Consider the following 24,314-nt stretch of genomic DNA (forward strand, 5'->3'; position numbering starts at 1 on the left):
TAGTACTCCCTCCCATTCAAGCCCGCACATTTCTCCTCCTTCCCAAATCCCCATGTGGGCTCTCCCTCTCCCTCCATTCCACACCGTCTCCCCCACCCGTCATACCTGGTCTCTGCCCCCTGGCCTGTTCACCCCACACACTCCCCCCACCCCCAGCCCGGCTTGGCAAGGGATTTGAGAAACGTTTGGATCAGCCAAATGGCCATAGATGTGTAAGGCAGCCAGGGCGTCCTGTCCCAGACCCGCGAGTGACTGAGTTTGGGGGCCGGGAGGGGGCGGCCAGCGTCCCAGGGCAGGTGGGGGCACGGGGGGGTGTTGAAGTTGGGAGCAAAGCTCCAGGGAAGCCAAGGATCTTGGTGGCGTCACCGTGGTCCCCTTGTCTGTCCTGCCTGCCCTCCTCTGCCCTCCCCTCCCTCATTCTAACAAGTGGCTCTGCCAAGGAGTTTCTGGAAGCCGCCGTGAGTAGGGTAGTGGGGGCAGGTGGTGGCTGGGTGCTGGAGTCAGGAGTCAGGAAGGTGGGGGGTGGAGTTGGCTGACCCTTCCCGGGTGTGGTCCCAAAAAGTGGCAGAAGGAGCCGAGGCCTCTGGGTGCAGATGTCTTCCCTGGGTGGCCTGGGAGTGGGGCCGTCTGGGGACCCCACGAGTGCCTAGGCTGTAGCAAGAGTTTGGGGGGGTAGCCCGACGAGGTCTGGGGCAGGGGCCCAGGGATCCCTGTCCTGGGCCCGGGGAGGGGTGGGGTTGTGGGGGTGCTGCCCCCCCCCCCGCCCCTGGCCTGGCTCCTGCTGCCAGAGGCGCCGGTGAAGCGCTGTTGACATGTCCTGAATTATTAAGCACGGGGTGGGCTCCGGAGCACATGCTGAGCGGCGCGGCTGGGGCTGCGCGGCGTGGCGGAGCGGCGCTCACTCCCTCGCTCGCTCGCTCGCAGGGACACACGCAGGGGCTGACAGCTGTGCTGGTGCTGATAAGGAAGCCACAAGGAGCCGATCGAGGAGAGAGACAAGCAGCAGCTGAGGCAGCGGCGGCAGGGCTGCGGAGCTGCTGGGAGTGGGAGTGACTCCCCCACCTCGGGCCCCCACCCTGTCCCTGTCCTCCTCCCGCTTGCCCTGAGTTTCAAAGAGCGGCCGCTGCCACCGCCGCCACTCCGGAGGGAAACTGGGGGGGGGGGGCCCGCTGGCCAGGGAGGGACAGGGGCAGGGAGGCTCCGGCCACAGTCCCAGCAGCCGGGGACAGATGCCGATCGAGATTGTGTGCAAAATCAAATTTGCAGAGGAGGATGCGAAACCCAAGGAGAAGGAGGCAGGGGATGAGCAAAGCCTCCTGGGGGCTGCACAGGGGACAGCAGCCCCCCGGGACCTGGCCACCTTTGCCAGCACCAGCACTCTGCACGGGCTGGGCCGGGCCTGTGGCCCAGGCCCCCACGGACTGCGCAGAACCCTGTGGGCACTGGCCCTACTCACCTCGCTGGCCGCCTTTCTGTACCAGGCTGCTGGCCTGGCCCGGGGCTACCTGACCCGGCCTCACCTGGTGGCAATGGACCCTGCCGCCCCAGCCCCAGTGGCAGGCTTCCCGGCGGTCACCCTCTGCAACATCAACCGCTTCCGGCACTCGGCCCTCAGCGACGCCGACATCTTCCACCTGGCCAACCTGACGGGGCTGCCCCCCAAAGACCGGGACGGGCACCGTGCCGCCGGCCTGCGCTACCCGGAGCCCGACATGGTAGACATCCTCAACCGCACTGGCCACCAGCTTGCCGACATGCTCAAGAGCTGCAACTTCAGTGGGCATCACTGTTCCGCCAGCAACTTCTCCGTGGTGAGTCCTGCCAGCTGGCACGCCCGGCCTGGGGTGGCCAGAGGCTGGTGGCGGGGGCGGGGGGGCGAGGGGGGGTGCACAGGGGCATCTTCCACAGGGCTTCCCTTCCTTCCGCCACCAGAGGCTGGCCTCGTGTCTCCCCCGAGCCCGGGTGTTGCCGTCGGGCTTCCCGGCCACGGAGCAGGGGACACTCCTCGGGGCTTACCCTGCTGCTGCGGCGGCTCCTCTTCTTGGTGGTGCAGTGCCCAGGTCTGGGGCCGGGGGGCCTGGAGTGGGCCCGGGGGACCCGGAAGCCGGGCAGCTTGCAGGGAAGGGATGCACCGGGCCAAGGCAGGGGAAACTGACCCCCACTTATCTGTTGTTCCCTTTTCCTTTTGTGGCTACTGGATTCTTCTCCCCACTGGATGAGGGTGATGGGAAGAGGGCGTCTGGGGGCCTCCAGCAAAGAGAGGGACTCAGGGCTGCCTCCTGGGGAGCTGGCCCGACCGGCAGGCTGGAAGAAACGGTCTTGATCTTCGGGTACACTGGGCGCCAGTGTCTCTTCTCTGTCTCCGTGTCTCTCATACACACCCCCTTTCACAGACTCTCTCACACATCCCTCTTTCATGCGGCCCCTCCAGCTTCTCCAGCTCGCCCTCCCTCCGTTTCCTGGGTCTTGCTGTTCCCTTGCCCGGCTCTGGCTCTTACACTGAGAATCACTCATTCACTCTTGTGTGCACGGCTCACCCTCGCTGCGACCCAGCACACGCACGCGCACGCACACGCACACACACACACCCCTGCTGCTGGGGACAGTTTCCTGCACTGCCTCTCGCATACTCAGTGTCCCTGTCACTACACTCACAAGCACACCTGCACACCCACACACCCAGAGCTCCTCATCCCCATGCCCACATCCCAGCTCTCACTTAGCTGCTGAGGACAGGGCCACACTGTGGATGCCGCCCCCTCTCCTGATGCTCCCCCCACCCTGTCTACCTCAATCCCTGCTCCCCACGTGGGGGCTGCTGGTGCCATGTCTCACACGTGTGTGAGCAGACACACACTCTCATTGGGATCGGCGTGTCGGCTCAGGCTGCCCTCCCATAGTCAGGTGTGAGTGTGGGGGGCGTGTCTCGTGTGCTGTCAGTGCTCCATTCACCCATGGTCACGGGGTATCTATTATCCCTGGTGCTTGGGATGCCTGTCCCCAGTCCACAGTTGACTCCCAGTGTCGTGTACATGTGTGTGTTTGCAGCCTTGTCACCACTACCCAGTGCATATGCAAATACATGGCATCAACATGGTGCCCACTCCAGCCAGCCTCCAGTGGCCTGCCCCAGAGATGGGAGCAGGAGTCGGGGGCTTGCCTTCCTCCAGCCCAGCTGCCCCCGGCCCAGGTTCCCATTCACTCACTGCCTCAGCATCGGCAGGAAATATGCCCCTAGTAGGCCTACTATGGCTCCTCTCACCACCACCCATGCCTGCAGCCTTGGGTCCTCCTGCCAAGGGATGCGGGTGCAGTTGGGTAGGAATGGAGGAAGGGACAGGAAGGAGGGATAGTGCTGGGTTGGGGGGCGCCAGGCTTTTGTGTGGCTTACATACCCTCTTCTAGGAAAAAAAATCACTGCTCCCAAACCCAGGACTGCAGGAGTCCCCAAGGAGGAGGTGAGGTGTTGAAAGTGTGCATGTGGCCTTTGGGGTCCCTGGGGCCCCTCTGCCTGACATCCTCACCCCTCAAAGTTGGGGGGGCAGACAGAGCCCAGTCTCAGCAGGTGCTGTGGGGGCAGAAATCAATGGGAGCTTTGTGTCCCTGAGCGGGAGTTTGCATCTCAGGCCCCGGTTGGGGGTAGAAACGAAAGGGGAAGTGTGTTGAAACCTCAGTGGGAAGGAGGGGAGGAGGGAGCAGGGAGAGATGGGTAAGGGGAGGGAAGCAGGGGTTTCCTGCCTGGCTCTAGGAAAGGAGGAGGTGCCTGGAGGTTATGGGAACAGGGAATCCTGAGGATGGCTAAAGAGGAGGGTGGACGTCCGCAGGCCTTTTCATACTCTGGGGCTGCAGAGGGGAGGGTGAGGAGGGTAGGCGAAGTTTGTGGGTTTCAGCTTTGGGGTTGCGGCATGCCTGAGAAGAGCGGAGGGACAAAGCAAGCACTGGGGGACAGGAATTCCCCTTTGGATCCTGCTTTCTGTGTCCCCCACCCAGTCTAGACGCCATACCCTTCTGCCCACACCCCATCCCCCATTTGCTGAGTCTAACTCTCCCTTGGACCTGGCCTTCTAGGGTTGAGTCTGCTGCAAATACAACAGGTCTGGGATTATTGGCTGGGATGGCAGTCCATAATCTGTGGCAGTGGACAAGAGGGGGGGTCTTGTGGGGCAAGATTGGAGAAGGGGTAGGAGAGGAAGACATGGGGTCTCTACTGAGGACAGGAGGTCCACAACGGGCCCTGTGGTAAGAACATGCAGCTCATGCTGGGGATCAGTGGTAGGGAGACGGGTACAGGGACCAGGTGGCGAGGAATCTGCCCAGGCACGGGTGGTGAGATGGTCAGTGACAGTGACAGGCTTTGGGTAAGGGGCTGCGATGTGTTTTCTGTTGCTTTCCCTGTTTCCTCCCTCCCACTCCCCACTCTGCTGTGACCTTTCCTCCAGAATCCAAGTTAATAAATGTCACATTTTCCAGCCTATTTTTACTCCGGGTAATGCGCCCTCCCCCAGTCCCCTAAGCTGCTTCTCCTGCTTCCCTTACCACTGCAGTTGCTTCCCCCCCACGCTCCCTGATACCCCCTCACTGACTCCCAGTCACTCACCCAGTCAACATGGAGCTCGGCGTGCCTGCTCCGTGCCTGCTAGGTGGCGTGGGGGAGAACAAAGAAGGGAAGCCCCAGTCCCCAGTCCCTGTCCTCAAGCAGCCTACACTCTCGCGGTGGAGCAGAGACAGGGACACTCAGAAGCTTAACCAACCCTGCAAGAGTTAACCAGCCATGCAAGCGGTGTCATGAGGTGCCAGGATTAATTGCCAAAAGAAGTACATGAAGAGTAAGAGCCTGAGAGAGAGAGAGAGAGAGAGAGAGAGAGAGGCCACTCTGGGCTGAGGAAGGCTGGAAAGGTTCAAGGCATGAGGCAGGTCTGGGGAGTCTGGAGAGAAAGGGAGAGATCGGGGAGATGCTCTTGGCCCCACCCATGCTCCCCTCCGCCCAGGGGCCCTTCTCCTCCTCCCCTCCCCTCCCCTCCCCCTCCTTAGTCTGATCCCCACCCACCCACTCCCACCTCGCCTCCTGCTCTCACCACCTATATGTTCTCTCCCTTCCTCCCAATTCCCACCACCATCTGCTCCCCCCCACCCTGGTGCTCCAAGCCCCATCCATACTTTCCCCATTGCGGCTTGCTCTCAGCCTGCCCACTTACTAGAAGCCAGAAATCACTCTTTCTCCCTAGGCTTCATTTCTTTAGTTGTAAAATGCTAGGGTGGCTCTAAAATTCAGCATCTCCTCTCAGCCCGGATTTGAACCTCAGCTCTCCCCTTCAAGCTGTGTGGCCTTGGAGAAGTCAAAAAGCTTCCGTTACCGCGGGTCCTATATTCAGTAAATACAATAGTAGAACCTAAAAAATTTGGGCAGTTTTAAGGATGAAAAAGATGGCTGCAAAGAATTTAGCACGCTGCCTGGTGGTGCATGTGTCTCTGGAAGCGTCGGCTCTCTCACCTGACTGCTGCTGTTTCTGACCTCTGTGTCGGCAGCTTTGCCACTGGCCACCACCTGGCCTTCCCCCTGTCTCGACCCTCAGGCCCGGACCCTCCCCCTACACTATTACAGCATTGCCCTGCGACCCACCCCTCCCAAATATCCATGCACGCGTGCATGTGTGCACACACACTCTCCAGATCAGTGCTCTCCCACCAGACATCTCTGGGATGGGGGAAGGTTCTGGATCTGCGCAGTCCAGTAGGGTAGTCACCGGCCACACTGGCTATCGAGCATCTGACGGGGGATTGGTGTGACAGGGAAAATGAATGGTCAGTTCAAACAGTCGCATGTGGCTAGTGGCAACCATCTTGGACAGCGTAGTTCTCGGTGGTCTGAGGAACGAGGCTCAGACTGCCAGAATGGGCTGGGCTAGGAATTGCAACTGGGGTCCAAGGATGTGAGGTGGTGGCTGTGGGCTCTGGTTGGAAGTGCCACCATCTCCAATCTGGGCCGAGGTTAGGGTCTGTGTCTGGGGACATCGAGGTGTCTGGAAACACCACATGAGCAAATAGACCTTTTTTCCCAGGTGCAGCACATGACCTTGGTCTTTTCTCTTCCATTCTATTGTCTGGAAAATTGAGGCATGGGGAAGGTGGAGAGTCCTTGAGGAGGCAGGGGTAGGACCTGGCCCCTCTCTGTGGGGTCGTCAGGGGTCCAGGCAGTCCCTGGGCGGGCAGGGGACCAGGGACCCGTGGGCACTTCACAGCTCCATGGCTCTCAGACTTCCCTCCCCCTCCCAGCTCTCCTTCCCCACTCGCTGGTGACTGCCGTGACTATTAATCACTCGCCCTGTTCTCTTCCTCTCTACTAATCAGGCACAATTAGACAAGGCCTCTTCCAGCTGGGCAGTCCCCCTCCCTGCCCTCCTCCCTCCTCTCCCAGCCCCACCCCAGCTGCCAGCCAGGACAGCTCTGAGGCAGGGGGAGCAGCAAGCGGGGAGGCCCTCTAGCACTCCCTGGCTCCCCCATGCCAGATCCTGGGCAGTCCTCTGCCTTCCGTCCTAGCTGCCTCCTGAGCCTGTGCCCCTCCCTGGTGTGGTCAGGCCAGTACTGATCATCTCTGCCCTGCCTCCTTGGTTGTGGGAGGGCTACCCCGAGAACATGCCAACTCCATACCTTTGCTGCTGGCTCCAGAGGGGCTGAGGGCTGCCCCTTATCCCCTTGACTCAAGAAGGGACGGGCTTCCCATTGAGGTTGGTCCAGGCAGACAAGCTTACCTCTTAGCCTCACCCTCTGTCCAGCCCTCTGTCCCCATCTGCTCCTGTCCTCTCCTGAGGCATGAATCTTAAGAACATTTAGTTCAACATCTGGTTCAGGGTTGGTCCTGCCTTTAAGGAGCCAGGCAGGTCAGGTCAGGGAGGGCACACAGCAGGGAAGGGTGGGGTCTGAGCAAAACTGAAGCTCATTTATCCCTGAGGGGAGCAGCTGCTCCTCAGCCCCAGCTAACTAGGGCCCTATGGTCAGGGATGCCCAGTGGGGGTGTGTGTGTGTGTGTGTGTGTGTGTGTGTGTGTGTGTGTGTGTGTGTGTGTGTGTGTGTGTGTGTGTGTGTGTGTGTGTGTGTGTGTGTGTGTGTGCGCGCGCGCGCGCGCGCGCAAGTGTGCACGCACGTGCGTGTGTTGGAGGGGTCGTCCAGGGAAGCCCAAGTCTTGATCATTTTAATAAAAATATTCCTGATTTAAAAAAATACTACAAGGGGGGCGCCTGGGTGGCTCAGTTGGTTAAGCGACAGCCTTCCGCTCAGGTCATGATCCTGGATTCCAGGGATCGAGTCCCGCATCGGGCTCCCTGCTCAGCAGGGAGTCTGCTTCTCCCTCTGGCCCTCCCCCCTCTCATGCTCTCTCTCTCTCTCTCTCTCATTCTCGCTGTCTCAAATAAATAAATAAATCTTTAAAAAAAAATACTACAAGGGCTACCTACGACTCTGGGATTACGGAACCCAGTGTTTGCTCTCCCCAGCTCCTGCCCAGTGCTGGCTGCCATCCCTCAGGCCCTCCTGGAGGGGGTGCTCTCAGTCTGGCTGCTTCCCGTTGGCCAGTGGAGTTGGTGGTTGGGGGGCGGGGGGGGGGCATCTGAGTGGTGTGGCCAAGCATCCAAGGGCAGGGGCTGTTACTGTTACAGAGGACCGGTCTGCAAGGGCAGCGGGGAGGGCCAGGAGGGACCTGCCCCACCCGGCCCCACTCAGCAGCCCTGTGGCCTCTTCATTAATCAGGAATCAGCCCCGAGCTGGGCTCATTATCAGCTCAGCTTCTTGTGGCACTGCCGGAAGATGCTGATTAGCATTTGAAGAAATGGCCCCAGTAACACCCTCCTGTCCTCTTTCTCCCCTACCCATGCTCCCTCCGGGACCCCCACCCCTACCCTTCTGCTTCCTGGGAGGAATCTGCTCCCTCTTGTGGCTGGCAGCGGGGCCTCTGCCAGGCCGGCTAGTGGGGGCAGAAAGGATCAGGGATGGGCCGCAAGGAGGCAGGAGCATCCCAGGGAGCACCAGGAGTGCTGAGCTTCAGGGCTGCTCAGGCTGAGGCCCCTGAGTCAGTGGGTCCCACTGGGCAGGAGTAAATGCAGGGCGGAGACAGGGTGGCCGGGAGAGATGGACAGGCACCCTGGGGGCAGAGGGGTGGGGACAGCCGGCACCGAGGACAGAGACCTCGGTCTTGGAGCCACCCAGAGGAATGGGGGTGGGAAGGTGGGAGGAGGACAGAGACCGGCAGGGTGGAGACAAGAAGGTTCAGAGTGCTGTGTGTTTCCAGAAAGAGAGTGGGGGGTGTGGGGGGGTGTCTGCGCTACTTCTGGCTCCCGAGGAGGGGGTCGGCAGCCCTGGAAATCCAACCTACCCCACCCCCCCACCCCCACCCCATGTTCCCCATGCCCTTGGGACACCCGTTTGGGATTGGAGGGGGAGCAGTTCCAGAGACAGGCATGGGCTGCAGCGGGCGAGGCAGCAGCGAGAGAGTTCAGAGAGGAGCCACGGGATGATTAAGGGGAAATGGAGGATTGATTTAGGAGGAAAGATTAAAGGAGCTAAATCCGTGGCGCTTGGCTCAGCGGTGACTAAGCGTGGACAGGATAATAGCTTACAAATGTGTGAAAGGTGTAAATACCAAACGGGGGGGGAGGCGCCTCGGCGGGCCTGGGGAGCTGGGACGGGGGCTCCTCAGGCCCCCAAGCGGGACTGGAGACCCCCTGGGCGACTGCCCGTTAGGGCCGGCCCCTCTCCAGTGGCGGGGGGGGGGGGTGGGGTGGGGACGGGGCTTTGGGGAGCCCCAGGTTCCAAACAGGGGTTCCGTTTCTGGGGCGCAGCTCCGCGGGCCTGGTGCTGGCCTCCACGTCCCCACTCCCGCCCCGCAGGGGATCTGAGGTCGCGGGTTCAAATCCCATCGGAGTCGGAGTCGCCCCTCGGCCCCAAGGCCTTTCCCGCCGCTCGCGAGCCCGCCAGCTGCCCCCCGCAGAGCCGCCTCCTCGGGCCCCCGCCCCGCCGGCCGGGCTCGCGCCCCCTCGGCCTTCCCCGGGCGCGGCTGGCAGTGGTGTCTCCCTCCGCGGAGGGAGTGCGGAGGTCACTTTGCCGAGGAGTCGGGAGCTGGAGGAATGCAAATGAGGCCAACCCAGGGAGGAGAGCCGAGGCGCCCGGAGGAGACGGGAGGGAGGGCGCTCGGGCGCGGTGATGGATGCCTGCCCCTTGGGAAGGAGGAGGGGGCGGCGGGGAGCGCGCGACGGTGGGTGCGGCCCCCTGGGTGCGTGCGGGTGGGCCTGGCCTGGACGCCGGGGTGCTGTGCGGTGCGGGGGGTGGGAGGCGCACCCCCGCCCACCCGCCGCCCCCTCCTCCGCCGCCGCCGCCGCCGCCGCCGCCACCCTCTGGGTCTCGGCCCCGGAGCTCCCGCCCGGCCGCGGGTGTGTTTTCCGCCGTGCCAACACAACTCTAACGAGTAACTTTGCATCGAGGGGCCGCGCAATGTCAGCGAAGGCTTCGCTACCAATTAAAAATATTCCCGCCTGGAAAAATGACTTTCTAGGGTGTAAGGCCTAAGTGGTCGCTACCTGGGAACAGGTTTGCCTGTTTACCTGCGTGCGGGGGGCCCCGCGCCTCACCTCTCCCGTGGAAACGCGGCGCACGCCTGGAATAATCGCATTCGGCTACGGGCCCCAAGCTCTACGGACTCCCAGCTCGAGCTCAGCCTGGAGTCACGCGGCCTCGGCCGTCCCCTACTTCCCTTCCACCACAGCTCACACATTTACATTTGAACAAACACTGCTCCGATTTGGAGCGGGAACGCTTCAACCTTGGGGGAGAAGTCGCTCTACAAAGCCCCTGGGTGGCTGTGGGGGTGTGGTACGGGCGGAGGCCAGGCCTGCTTGGGAGGTGGGCATCCTCCTCTGTCTCCGCTGTGTGGCACGATCGCCCCCTTCCCGGGGGGTGAGTGGGCTTGCTCTGCGAAGATTTCCTCCCCAACCCAACTCCAGCTCTTGTCCACCGTCAGAGGACTTGTGCTGGTCCCCCCATCACAGCAATAATCACAACTAGTAATGATCTGCCTATACCTGTGATGGTCGGGTCTGTTTTGTTCCCCACTGCTGTTCACCTGCCTCTTAGTGTAGGCGGCTCAATAAACACGTTTGGAATGAACGAATCCCTCTGCAGTCAGACAGCAAAGGCCCTCAGGGCAGAGACCGTCTGTTTGGTTCTCTGAATCATCCCTAGGGCCATCCACGGTGCCCGACACAGTGCACAGGCTCAAAGAATAGTGTTGGGACATGACTGTTGTGCGAACACCTGCCATCTCTTGAGCACCTACTATCGGTGGGCACCGTGTCCGTGTGTATCACTCAATAGGTTCAAGCACAGACTTGGGCACCGAACTGCCTAGCACCTGCTGTGCTGTGGGATGTCACCCTGGCAGGCCCCTACCCTCTTTGGGCCTCTATTATCTTGTCTATAAAATGGGGATAAATCACCCCCTGTATAGGGTTTCTGTGAGGATTAGGGCGTTAATTTATGTAAAGCGCTTAGGTCCATGCTTGGCAGAGAGTAAGCACTAAATAAATGTTAGATGTTGCTATTATTCGTGTAGATTATCTCTTTCCTCATGACACCTCTGAAGGGTGCCTGTTATTATTCCCGTTTTACAGGTGAAAAAATGGAGGATCAGAGAGGTTAAATGACTGAACCCAAATGCCACAGACAGTGAAGGCGGGGCCCAGATCTGAACCAGGGTGAGCTGCAGGCCTGTTGGCTGGGTGCTGCTTCCCAGTCAGTAGGAGAGCCGTATCTCGGCGCTGGGGGTTTTCCACTCTGACAGATTGCTGAGAGAGGCTTTACAAAGGTGCATGCTGCCCTGAGAATGGGACCAGTGGGAATCCAAGATCAAAATGCTGCACCGATGTCAAGTATACGTCAATATGAGAAAGAAAGAGAGAGAGAGAGAGAAAGAAAAAAGTTGCAAGGAGCTCCATTCACAAATCCACCCCATACCACCGCCCGCTGCCTTCCTTGAGCACCCTAGGGTCATCACTCTGAACTTATCTCTCATCCTCACGACTAACTTTAGGAGGAGAAATCACCACTTCCCTTTTTTTTTTAAACTTTAAATTTTTTATTGTTATGTTAATCACCATACATTACATACCACTTCCCTTTAACAGATGAGCAATGCTAGGCTCAGGGAGCGATATTCAGTCTTGCCCACGCACCCAAGGTGGTTTGTCCGAGGCTGGTGGCAGAGCCAGGATTTGAACCCTCTTCTGTAGGACTCCAAAATATGTGCCCCTTTCCCCAAGTTAAGAAGCTGTGTTATGTGTATCCATTTCCGGCACTACCTCCAATGGTCCGTCTCTGCCCCAGGTTCTTAGCTGTCTCTACAACACTCTTCTTGCTAACGTTGAGGCCTTGGGTATATGATTTCACTTTACAGATGCCTTTTACCTGCACTCCTTACAATCGCCCCGTGAGATAAGTCAGGCAAGAATTTCTATTCCCACTTGACAGATGAGGAGACAGGTCCAGAGAAGTCAATAAATCACTTTATTCGCCAAGGTTACAGAGGCTGTGGTGATGCTGAGGCTGGCACCAGGTCTACTGACTCCCCCGGGGGGGGGCAGTGGGGGAGAGGGACTGGACTCTAGTTCTGAATTTGCCCCGTCTTCCTCTGTGCCCTTGGATATGTACCTTGCCACACCTAGGCTTCTGCTTTGGCCTTTATAGGACTAGCACAGACACCCAGGTGTCTTGAGTTGGTGCTTTCTTCCTACCCAGGTGAGGATAGAGAAGCAGGAGGCTTTGAACTTGTTCAAGAGTTGTTCAACCTGCTGTGTTAGTCACAGTCCAAGACCAGAGAAGATGCATCCCCTTCCACCACCGGCCCCCTGTGGACTCCAGGACACTGTAGCGTTAAGGCGAGTTCATTCCAGGGGCCTGTGAAAGGCCTGGGGCCGGACCACATCAGGGGAGGGCTAATGGAATATGGGGGGGATGAAGCTACTGTGGAAAAGTGGGGGGGTGGAGGTGCCAGGGCCTTAGCGGAGGCAGGGTGCCCAGAAGGCGGTGAAGATAAAAGCCCAGGCCACAGATTAGCTCCGGGATTAGCCCAGCCTCTGCTGCTCTGGGCTGCTTCTTATCTCCTGGCGGCCCAGGGCCCTCTCCCACACAGCTCTGAGCCCTGGCCCTGCTAATTGCCTGTTAACCCCGTGGGTTCCAGTGGGCTCCGTGACTGCAGGGAGGATGAGGGGTGGGGAGGGCTGGGGGGCACATGCAAGCCAGCCAGCCAAGGAGAGCTTTGCAGGGAAATGGGAGCTGTGGGTAGATGGAACCCAAGGGGCTGAGAGGAGCCACTGCTCAGAGTAGAGAGCTCTGGACAGATTTCTCCAAGCTCTGATGTTGGGGGGGGCAGGGAGAAGGAGGGAAGCAAGCTCCTGGGGAGGGGGTTCCTGGTCTTGACAGGGGCAGTTTCAGGCCCAGGGAAAAGTCTAGTAGGACAAGAGGCAGAGACCAGACACCCAGGCTAAAGATAAACAGGATGCAGATGCTGAGGTCGAAGGAACAGAGAGAATGGGGGCCAGCCAGGCCAGTGGGAGAGGAAGATGGAGGCTAGGGTGACAGACAGGCCAACAGAGGGCGACCGACCAGAGAAATAGAAGCTGGATGGGTAATTTCTCAGACGCCGAGACAGCCAGGCGGGAGAATAGAGAACGGCCTTGAGACACAGACCAAGATCAGGGGACAGAGACTAGGAGGAAAACCCAGGCCAAGGTCTGGGCCGAGAAAGGGTAAAGTGCTCTGAGAGGGACAGGTAGAGGGCTGGTCAGAAAAAAGGTCATGGAGGGGCGCCTGGGTGGCTCAGTCGTTAAGCCGTCTGCCTTTGGCTCAGGTCGTGATCCCAGAGTTCTGGGATCGAGCCCCGCATCGGGCTCCCTGCTTGGTGGAAGGCTGCTTCTCCCCTCTGCCTCTGCCGCTCCCCCTGCTTGTGCTCTCTGTCTCTCTGACAAATAAAAAAATAAAAGCTTAAAAAAGAAAGAAAGAAAGACAGATAAAGGTCATGGAGGGGGTCCAAGGTCCCCACGCAGCACAGACTCCCGTCTAGAAAGCTGTTCAGCCTGGGAGGCCATGCGCTTAGCCTCGGATCAGGAAGGTGGACCTGGGAGCTGAGGCAGAGAGCAAAGTGGGTGGGGGGCAGATCAAAGGAAGAGGTGGGGGTCTGAGATGGGAACAGGGCCCAAAGGCGTTAATGGTGGGTCATTTGGAGACAGACCCTCAGCCCATGAAGGCACATCGTGGTCCTGCACCTGCCCCTCTCCGTTGCTGGGCCCCGGACACACCCTCCTTCGGGGCCCGTCCATGGGGAAGGGAGCAGTGACCAGCCTGGGGGGACCTTGAGGCGGAGCTGCCGTGCCGTCTCCATGGAAGAGGCTGGGGGCCTGTGCCGCCACCAGACTTCTGCCACTTAGGAGCTGGCAGCTCCCCCTGCCGCTGCTGCCTGGCCTGGGGACTGTCTCCGGGGCAACGCTCTGCTCTGCCCAGCAGTCGGGCCTGACCTGGGCCGTGCAGGTGGCCCTGCAACTCTGGTCTGCCCATTCCCTGCAGGGTACAGCCAGCAGTCCCAGAGCTCTGTCACCCACTGTTCTGCACCACCGCCTCAAGGTCCGGGGGCCAGGAAGCGCTCCCCGCCCCCCCCCCCCCCCCCCCCCCCCCCCCCCCCCCACCCCCCCCCCCCCCCCCCCCCCCCCCCCCCCCCCCCCCCGCCAAGTTACTATAGTCAAAACCTTCCTGGTTCCCTCTGCCCTGCACGGGGCTGGCTCCAGGTCACTCAGCATGTGTCTGTACGAACACGTTGGAAAGTATCAGGAAGGGAGGCTGGCCGAGCCCTATCCACGGGCAGGAGCCTACCAGAGTCTTGTAGTCACTGAATACCTGCCGGGGTCTTTATAAGCACTAACTCTGCTTTGGTGTTGGGCTCAGTTGTGTTTGAATCTCTGTCATCATTTCCTTGCTGTGAGCCCTTAGCCAAGTCACTTTCCCTTTCTGAGCTTCCTTACCATTAAATGGGGGGCAACAATAGTTTCCTCGTGTGGTTTTCTGGAAGGCTCAAAGGAGAAAATAAATCAAAAGCACCATAGCACTGAGCCTTTGGAAGGGCTCGCCTGCAACTCCTTCCCTCCACCTCATGCCTCCTTCTACGAGTTGTGCTGGGCTCTTTGCCGGCCAAGATGGTAAACTGTGGCTCCCAGCTGCAGGGAGGCCACAGTCCCATGGGTTGGGTTGAGCTGTGGAGAGGCTGTGATGGTTCCTGGTGGTCAGGGAGAGCCGAAGTAGAGCAGCATGGTGGGGGGGGGGGGGCGGTGGGAATGGAGGTGGGGGGGGCAGCCTCACTAACTGGGTCCCCCATGGAGCCCATGCCTTGTTTAGCCTCTCAACTAGAGCATACGCTCAACTGGCTGCATTGGTAAGAGCCAATTCCAGCATCTTTTTGGCCTTAAGTAGGAAGAGGGTCGTGCTTTGAGATATTGAGTCAAATAATTATGTATTCCCCCCATCTGTCTTTCCTACACCCCTGGGGATCCAAGAGTCTTGCGCCCAGCCCATTTCCGGGTTCCCCTCTCTCCAGTGACAGGTCAGAGCGCAGGTCTAAAGTGGAGTTGTCCTTACTGGACTCTCACCCGTTCATTTAGGGCCTTTCTACTGGAAGTGCGGTCCATGGACCAGCAGGTTGTTAGAAATGCAGAATCTCACACATTACTGAATCAGAATCTGTATTTTAGCAAGGTCCCAGGTGCTTTTGGGCACACATGGAAGTTTGAGAAGCACTGATCTCGGAGACCTTGGTAAATCAGTCCACCTCTCTGAGCCTCCATTTCTTCATCTGTGGGATCTAGGTTGGTTGTGAAGATCCCATTGGAAAGAGCATGTGAAGCATTTAGCTTTAGTGCCTGGGCAGGGCAAATGCTCTGGGACTGTCAGCCGTGCCTCTTCCTGCCCCAGCACAGAGTGGGCAGGGGTGATCCAGACAGGGCCAAGGACGGGAACCCAGAAGCAGCAGAAGGGGCAGAGCAGGAGGGGTGGGACAGGAGAGGACTGAGAGGGAGCGGATCTGCAGAACAAAGAGTGAGGAAGGTGTACAGGAGGGGGCGTGCAAGGGAAGGAGGAAGAGGGGAAGGGGGACAGATGGGTGTGAGTCACACACCTGTCTCACTTCCGCTAGGCGGGGCTGAGAACGAGCTGGGGTCTGGCTTGGCGGGTCGGCAGCTCCCAGTAATGGGTTGTGGGAACAGCTCAAGTCTTGCATCCAGATGAATTCCACTTCTCCCATCGACTAGTTGACTCGTTGTGTGACCTTGAGCAAGGCACATCACCTCCCTGAGTGGTCATTTCCTGGTCTATAAAACCAGGTTAATGAAACCTATCCCATACCAGAGTTGCTGAGTGCATGCAATAGGGTGGGGGTGGATGTAGCCATGTTTTGTAAATTGCACGTGCTTGTTATGCACCCATTTCTGTTTGAGGACCAAGAGGCAGGGTGTTTGGGTGACAGAAGAATGGTGTGATAGGAGAGCATCACTAGGGCATGGGAAACTTAACCCTGCTCCCCAACAAGGATGTCCCAGGCCCCCAGTTCTTCGACAGCCTCCCTCCCGCTGCCCCCAACCCAGCCCCTCTCTCTTCTACACCGTCTCTCTGAAGCTAGGCATTTAGGATATCTTTTCCCCAACACCCGCCCGTGCTTTTTCTCCCAGCTTTTACCAGTGCGAAATGTTCCCAAGGAGAGGGAAGGGGGAGCGCGGAGAGTGAGTGAGTGCACTGACCTCTTGCCCCCAGGGAAGGTGCTGCCTGTGATGAGTTTGACCCGGGGGCTCGTCTCTGTGGGGTGGGCCTGGCAGCGGGGAACTTGCCTCCGCCTCTCCTTTGACCGCCCCCCGGCCCGGCCCAGCTGCTCCGCAAAGCCCCGTCGCAGCTAGGGCCGGCGGGGCCTCGGCTTCCATCTCCGGGGCGCCAGCGCCATCTGGTGTCCATGTTGGGGAACTCTCCGTACGGGAAAAGGGGGCTTCGTTGAGCACGGCAGTAACTGCTTATAAGCATCCCTTGTGCTCGGCACTGCGCCAGGGCTGGGGACACAGACAAGCTCATTGCTCCTGTGCCGCATAAACCTCAGTGGGGGAGAGATGGGCCCTGGACAAGGAGACAAACAGATACACCAGATCATCTCAGGTCTGATAAGTACTCAGCAAACCGACGAACACCTCGGTGATGTGTGTGTGGTATATGGGCACGCGTCTGAAGAGGGGACACTTAAGCAGAGCCTTAAAAGACAGCTAACCATGCCAAGGGCGGGGTGGGAGGAGGCATTCCCAGGTGGAGGAACTGAACGAACAAGGGCCAGAGGAAGGAAGGTGCTCCATTAAGTTTGAATTTGTCACTGGCGAGATCCTGGGGCTGGAGTGGCAGGAGAGGTCACACTGCATGGAGATTTTCAGGCCAGGGAAGGAGCTGGGCTTTACTCTCTGGGAAATGTTGGGTTTCAAGCCAGCAAGGGACTCGATCGGATCCATGCACTTTACAACGGGCACTCTGGTTACTGTGTGGGGGAAGGGCCAGGAGCGAGGGGCAAGGATGGATGAAGGCAGACCAGTTAGGAGCCCATCGCCACGGCCTGGTGGGAGATGGTGGTGAAAGGGGGCGGGGGCACGAGATGGAAGGAGAGTGGTTGGATTCTAAAGAGATTTCAGAAGTCGAATCGCCCAGCGCACATGCTGGATCTAATGTAGGGGTGAGGGAGAGGGAAGTGTCAGGGATTCTGACTTGAGAAACTGGATAGATAGATGGTGGGGCCCTTTCATTAGAGGAGGGGGAGCACAGGTTTTGGGAAGGTAGCAAGAGTTCTGCTATTGCTATGTGATGCTGGGGATGCCTTTGAATCATCTAAGAGAGGGTGTCACTAGAAAAGATCCTGCTTGGGGAAGAGGCGGGCTGCAGACCGCTCGCTACTGGACAGTGGTGTCCAGGCGGGTGCGATGGTCCTCCCACAGGACAGGGAACCTTGAGCTTAAGGAATTGTCTTAGCCCCTCCGTTCATCTCCTCTCCTCTCTCTCACCCCGCAGGTCTATACTCGCTATGGGAAGTGTTACCACCTTCAACGCAGATCCACAGAGTTCGCTGCCCAGTCGGGCAGGGGGCATGGGCAGTGGCCTGGAGATCATGTTGGACATCCAACAGGAGGAATACCTGCCCATCTGGAGAGAGACAAGTATGCAGGGAAAGGGACGGGGGGCCAGTTTGGGGGCTCCAGCCTGGGCGCTGCCTGGCATGGGTTTCCAAAGGTCCCCATGTCCACTGTGCAGACGAGACATCGTTTGAGGCTGGCATCCGAGTGCAGATCCATAGCCAAGAGGAGCCCCCCTACATCCACCAGTTGGGCTTCGGTGTGTCCCAGGCTTCCAAACCTTCGTGTCCTGCCAGGAACAGCGGGTGAGCACCTCCAGTTGGGTCCTGAATTGGGCATAGGGCAGGGGTCTTTGGGCCCAGAGGGGATGCCGACCGGCCCTGCCCTCAAAAGCTCACCGCCCACCAGCAACCCCCCCCCCCGCCGCCCCCACCCATGGACTTTGCTGGAGCTGTGGGCAGTGGAGGGCCTGGGGGACTCTGAGGCGTGACGCCATATGCCCCACCTCGCAGCTGACCTATCTGCCCCAGCCCTGGGGCAACTGCCGGGCGGAGAGCGGGCTCCGGGAGCCTGAGCTTCAGGGCTACTCAGCCTACAGCGTGTCTGCTGCCGGCTGCGCTGTGAGAAGGAGGCCGTGCTTCAGCGCTGCCACTGCCGGATGGTGCACATGCCAGGTGGGCGCCCTCCCCTCCCGCCCGGCCTCCGCCGCCCTGCCGGGCTCCGGATCCTCCAGGGCCGAAGGCTGCTCCTGTGCATGAGCAAGGGCATGTGTACCACAGCATGTGTGCAGGTCTAGCCTCCTGTGAGGACATGCGTGTGCGCTTGGGATTTTTAAAAAGGACTTATTTATTTATTTGAGAGAGAGAGGGCGGGGAGGAGGGACAGAGGGAGCGAGAGAAGCAGACTCCCTGCTGAGCACGGAGCTGCCTGGGGCTTGATCTCATGAACCTGAGATCATGACCTGAGCTGAAACCAAGAGTCAGATGCGTAACAGACTGTGCCACCCAGACGCCCCCATTTGAGATTTTATGTGGTTTCACGTGTGCACCTGAGAATGCACACGTGCATGCTTGTGGCATGTTAATATGTATCTGAGCATACATGTGCTTGTGCACATTTATGCTTGTATACTTGAGGGGGTTGTGTGCACGGGCTTGAACACACGCATACAGATGCGTGTGTATACGTGTGCATGCAAGTGTGCGTATGCTTGCAAGCATATATGCATGTGGACATTTTAGGCATACATGCACAAGCATGTAGAAGCTCATGCGTGTATAGGGATGTGCAAGCACCTACATGTGTGTGCACGTGTGGTGCGTGTATGTGTGTGCCCACATTTGGGTATGTGGTGGGGGAAGAGGGGGTGGGACTGTAGACTCCAGGAATAATCTTCTCTCCTTTCAGGCAATGAGACCATCTGCCCGCCAATATCTACATCGAGTGGTGCCGACCACACACTGGGTCCGTGCTGCCTTCTCCCTTCCCTGCCTCTCCATCATCCTCCTCATCTCTCTGTCCACCGTTCTCCTCACTGCCTTGGCCCACCTCCTCCTAGTCCCTCCCTGGATGGTTCTTCCCGGGGTTGAGCCTTATCCCATACTTCCAGGGGTTCTGAGGACTTTGCAGGTGTGGACACTTGGGTAAGTGGAGGCAGCAGGGTGTGGGGGGTGCAGAAAACCCAGGACTGGGAGTGAAGGGCTGGGCTTCTGTCGTGGCTCAGCAAATGAGCTCACCCTCTCTGAGAAAGTGAGGGGACTTCTCTCGGGCTGAGGAGAGACGCGCTGCTGAGTATCAGTGTGGGTAAGGCAAGCACCATCCGTCCATAGGTCTCACTTGGGCTGCGATTCACTCATTCTTTCATCCATCCATCCGTTCCTTCCTCTGCAGACGTGGCCGGCCTGGGCTGGGTGCCGGAGGTGAGAGTGGGAACGAGAGGCCCGTCCTCATGGAGCTTCCCTGCCCGCGGGGCTGTGGACGGGCACCGTGATGGCACGCACGGTGCTGGTCCTTGCAGAGGGGGAATTTCAGGGGTGCTACAGGGCCCCAGGGAGGGGCGTGCAGCTCCACCTGGGAAGGCGGGGAGGATCCTTGGAGGAAGTGATTGATTAGCTGAGACCTGAAGGGTGTGGAAGAGCAGACTGGTGGAAGGCAGGGGCCATGATCTCGGCGGTGGGGGCAGTTTCTGTGCTAGAGAGCGTGTGGGGGTGGGGCACCGAAAGGTCAGCAAGCCTGGAGGGCAGAGAACACAGGAGGGGGCAGCCAGCAAGAGTGGAGGAGGCTCTGGGAAGCTCATGGTGGCTCAAGGCAAGGCAAGAACGCCCTCTGAGGTTAGGCAAGGTGACTCGGAGCCGCTGCGGAGAATGGATGGGGGAGCCAGAGCAGAAGCAGGGCAAGCGGTCAGGAGGGCATTGCAGTCATCCAGACGGTGGGGCCGTGGGGAGGGAGAGAAGGACCGGTGGTGGGACCACACCGAGACCTTCTCTATCCCACATCCCAACCGCATCAGCCAAAGGGGCAAGGATGGTTAATGAAGGGGCAGATGTTGAGAGCAGGAACACGGGAACCACAGGGATGGTGAAACTGCACAGAACTAGCAATACCGGGCAGGGATCGACTTGTGCAGGCCCGAGGGGGTAAAGGGAAGGCCCAGACAGAGACCTGTGGCTGTCCCAGAGGACAGCAGCTATGGCCACAAGAGGGGGGAGCAGCCTCAGCCGACCCACAGCCTGGTGGAGAGGAAGCCAGGAGAGGAAATCCCCTGGCATCTGTCCTCTCCTTACCCTCTGCCTCTGCTGGGGTCTCTTCCATTGGCCCAACCCAACCCAAAGCCAGAAGACGAGGGAGTCTAGCTGATGCATCTGGCAGAGAGCCCTGCCTCCTGAGCACAGAGAGAGGTGGAGAGTGGAGAGTGAATATGAAGAGGAGAACAGAGAAAATCTAGTGTATTTTTTTTACCTTAAAAAATTTTTTTCAACATATTTTTTAAAGATTCCATTTATCTATTTGACAGAGAGAGACACAGCGAGAGAGGGAACACAAGCAGGGGGAGTGGGAGAAGGGAGAAGCAGGCTTCCCATTGAGGAGGGAGCCCAATGCGGGGCTTGATCCCAGGACCCCGGAACCATGACCTGAGCCGAAGGCAGACGCTTAACGACTGAGCCACCCAGGCGCCCCCAACATATTTTTTTAAAGATTTATTTATTTGAGAGAGAGAGAGTGAGCACATGTGCGTTCACACAAGTGGGCGGGAGGGGCAGAGGGAAAGAATCTTCAAGCAGACTCCCTGCTGAGCAGGGACCCAGGCCCATGAGATCATGACCTGAGCTGAAACCAAGAGGCGGATGCTTAAACCTGACTGAGCCACCAGGCGCCCCTAGAAAATCCAGCATATTAAACATAGCATTTGTCTTTCTGCCCATTTGTCCATCCACCCACCCACTCATCCACTCATCCATCTGCATATGTAAAAACAAGCATATAATCCATCCAGCATCCTCCAAGCCCCGTGTGTGTGTGTGTGTGTGTGTGTGTGTGTGTGTGTGTGTGTGTGGAGAGAGAGAGAGAGAGAGAGAGAGAGAGAGAGAGAGACCTCGTGTGATTGATTAGCTCCGATGGATGAGCTGTGTCCTCCGTCTGAGCCATGGGGACTTCTCCGCCCCAGGGGGCTGGGACACAGAAGGATAAGCCTATAGGAGGGTGCTGGGGGGCTCTACCTCCACCTGCTTTCTTAGGTAGTCTGAAGCTGGTCCAGGAAGGATCCCCCAGCAAGTCTCCCCTAGGCAGTGCCAGTAGAGGCCCCTCCCTCCCCTCCGTGGACGTGCCTGCCTCAGGACAGCCCCTACACCTTCTCCCGGCAGCTAGTGGGCCTCTGGACCACCCGCCCTCCCCCCTTGCAGCTGGTGCCTCTGTGTTGCAGACTCCTTGGGTGGGGGCTCCGAGGGCCCGTGTTTCTGCCCTACTCCCTGCAACCTGACTCGCTACGGGAAAGAAATCTCCATGGTCAGGATCCCCAACAGGGGCTCAGCCCGGTACCTGGCAAGGAAGTACAACCGCAATGAGACCTACATCCGGTACGTGTGTGTGTGTGTGTGTGTGTGTGTGTAGCGGAGGCCACCCTCAGCAGGCCTGGTGCGGGGCGCACCCTGGCGGTGGGCTGCATCGTTCTTACTAAGGAGGCTCCTGGCAGGGGTGCCTTTCACGATCCCGTTCCTCTAATTAAGCTCTACCCATCCTCCAAGTCCCGTACTGTGTCCCCACCTCCAGGGAGGCCCCTCTTTTTTTAAATAAAGATTTTTATTTATTTGAGAGAGAGAGCGTGCGTACACACACAAGCGTGCATGAGTGGGGGGAGGGGCAGAGGCAGAGGGAGAAGCAGACTCCCTGCTGAGCGCGGAGCCTCACCCGGGCTCCATCCCGGGACCCTGAGCTCATGACCTGAGCTGAAGGCAGCCGCTTAACTGACTGAAGACACCCAGGCGCCTCCAGGGAGGACTTTCATGATCCAAACGTCTTTCCTCCGAGCTCCCACGGCAGCCTGTACCTCTCTCTCTCATTGCACCCACCTGTTGCTTTCCCGCCCTCTGCTGGGTCTTTCTCCCCCAGCAACCTGGAGGCCATTAAATGCACACTGAGGGAATGCTGTGCTGACCGAGAGGGACCAGGTGGCCGGCCGGCAGGAGAGCCCTCACTGAGCCTTGGGTCTGGTCCCCTGCAGCCAATCTACAAATACTGAGCATCCTGTGGGTGCCAGGGTGTGGGTCCTGTGGGGACAGAGACGATTACACCACAAAGCTCCGGCCACAGTGTGTGGGTGAGGCCATATTTGATGGTGTGATACCGACTGTCAGGCCTCCACTGAGATTACTGGGCGGGGCAGACGACGAAGCAGGGGAGGTCCCTGGGTGTGTGAGAGGAGGAGACGGGGGGGGGGGGGGGGGGGGGGGGGGGGGAAGGCCTCCCAACTAGAGAACTGTGGGATCATACAGACATGAGCCTGAGCGGCACGGGGGGGGGGGGGGTGGCTGTGTGGAGAGAAGCAGGTAAGAAAGCAGTCTGGCTAGGAAGGTACAGATCATGGGCAGTCTTGGAGGCCCGGAAAAAGAACTTGGGGGTGGACTGCTGGGCAATAGGGAGCCACTGAAAGTTCTAGAGAGGTATTGCGGTGATGCGGAGTGAATGTCATTTGCTGCTTTACAGTGGAAGGCAGGAGGGACTCCTTCAGGCCCAGGAGTTTTATTTTGCTCTCCCAGGCCCGTGGCTAACCCTCAAAATATAAGGCAGACATGCACCTAGGACGGTCCCCCCTCACAGCCTTTGGGAGTCTGAGGGAGGTGGTCCCCGGCTTCTTGGGGCAGGGGACCTCGGACCAGGACCTGCTGGACTTGGCAGGTCCCCGCCAGCTGCCTCCTCAGAAGGACCGCCCCACAGGGACACTCTGCTTCCTGTCTCCACAGGGAGAACTTCCTGGTCCTCGATGTCTTTTTTGAAGCCCTGACCTCTGAGGCCATGGAGCAGCGAGCAGCCTATGGCCTGTCAGCCCTGCTGGGTGAGCCACGGTCCTGACCCGTTTCCATGGGGGTGGATCAGCCTAGCCTGTACCTCTGACCTGCTCTCATGCTCCCCAGGAGACCTCGGGGGACAGATGGGCCTGTTCATCGGGGCCAGCATCCTCACACTACTGGAGATCCTGGACTACATCTATGAGGCAAGGGGTGGGGGCCTGGGGGCCCCCTGGAGGGGGCATGGAGGGTGGGAGGAGAGGCTGTGGGAAAAGCCGGGCAGGCAGTACAGGCTTCCCGGTGCGGCTGGCCTGGCCGCGAAGCCAAGCTTGGCCGTTGGGGCCAGGGTCTCCTGACCAGCGGGAAGGCGTGAGGGCACTGAGGAGTTAGGAGAAGGGGATGGGTGGGGAGGATTAGGGAGTCCTCTTGGGGATTTGCTGGGGCAGCGAGCCCTACAGGGTGGGCCCCAGTGAGGCCTAGCCCTTCTCCCCTACCAAGTTTCCTGAGCCCACTGCTGTCCCCCGACCCTGAACCCCAAGGTGTCCTGGGACCGACTGAAGCGGGTGTGGCGTCGTCCCAAGACCCCCTGCGGACCTCCACTGGGGGCATCTCCACCCTGGGGCTGCAGGAGCTGAAGGAGCAGGTGAGGATGAGCTCTGCAGAGTGCAGTCAGTGCCCTCTGCTAGGACTGACGGCCTCAGCAGCTTCTGACCCAGCTTGTCAGAGCTCCCCTGGAGCCCCTGCCCCAGGGCACAGGGAAAGCCCGGCTGTGTGGGGCCCAGGGGTCTGGCTCACATTCTCCATGTCTCACTCCCTCTTCATCTTGCAGAGCCCATGCCCTAGCCGGGGCCGTGCTGAAGGCGGGGGAGCCAGTGGCCTGCTCCCCACCACCCCACCCTCCTGGCCCCCGAGGAGGCCTCTTTGAAGACTTTGCTTGCTAGGATGGCACTGTGTCTAAAAAGACCCAGGAGTCTGGGACCCCTCCCAGGATCCCCAAAGGTCTCCTCCTGCTCCTGGGACCCAAGGCCTGGGGGCAGCCCAAGGGGAGGGAGAGAGGGCGGTGTTCCCTGGGAGGGTGGGGACTCAGTTCAGGCTCTCACCAGCTCTGGCACCAGTGGCTTTGCACAAGGGTCTTTCTGGTCCACCCTCCCCCCCCCCCAAGCCCCAGGCTGGTGCCCCAGGAGGGCTGGAGGGGAGGGGAGGAAAGGAGCAAGGGAGGTGGAGGAAGGGGACCACCGGAGCAGGGGTGGGACCCCCTGTACATTTGTATATTTAGGGAGGACAGGGTGGGGGTGGGGCTACAGATGTAGAAGGTGGGTGGGGCTATGGGGGTGGGTGATTCAGGGACAGCCAAGGGTCCTAGTCCTAGAATGGCAGCAGGAGAGGGAGAACCCCCAGGACTCAGGAGTGCTGGGCTGGTCCTACTTCCTGTCCCTCTCCAGGCCCAGCTCCCCCTTTTGGCAGGGGGACTGGGTGGCCCAGCAGGCCTGGCCCAGCTCCCAATTCCCCCTGCCCCAACCCCACCTTCAGAGTCCCCTCCACAGGGAGCAGGCCAACCCATTAGACCTTGGCCAAGCTTGGGGGTGGGGAAGGGAGCCTTCTCCATGGGCCTCTCTGCCTCTGGTCTGGTTTTATAAAG

General features: G+C 59.4%; 1 protein-coding gene across 1 annotated transcript; it reads left to right on the forward strand.

The window, feature by feature from the left end:
• Positions 1-315: 315 nt before the first annotated feature.
• On the forward strand, positions 316-23,624 carry ASIC4 (acid sensing ion channel subunit family member 4). Its single transcript, XM_027588216.2, is given in 15 exon segments — positions 316-1,811; positions 17,113-17,139; positions 17,141-17,258; positions 17,353-17,436; positions 17,439-17,479; positions 17,687-17,777; positions 17,780-17,848; positions 18,582-18,638; positions 21,094-21,247; positions 22,631-22,722; positions 22,802-22,881; positions 23,215-23,260; positions 23,263-23,318; positions 23,505-23,563; positions 23,565-23,624. Coding segments are annotated over 15 exon segments (1,608 nt in total). The 5' UTR covers positions 316-1,229; the 3' UTR covers positions 23,617-23,624.
• The last annotated feature ends 690 nt before the right edge of the window (positions 23,625-24,314 follow it).

This window comes from Zalophus californianus, chromosome 3 (genome assembly GCF_009762305.2).
Source record: "Zalophus californianus isolate mZalCal1 chromosome 3, mZalCal1.pri.v2, whole genome shotgun sequence".
NCBI lineage: Eukaryota > Metazoa > Chordata > Mammalia > Carnivora > Otariidae > Zalophus > Zalophus californianus.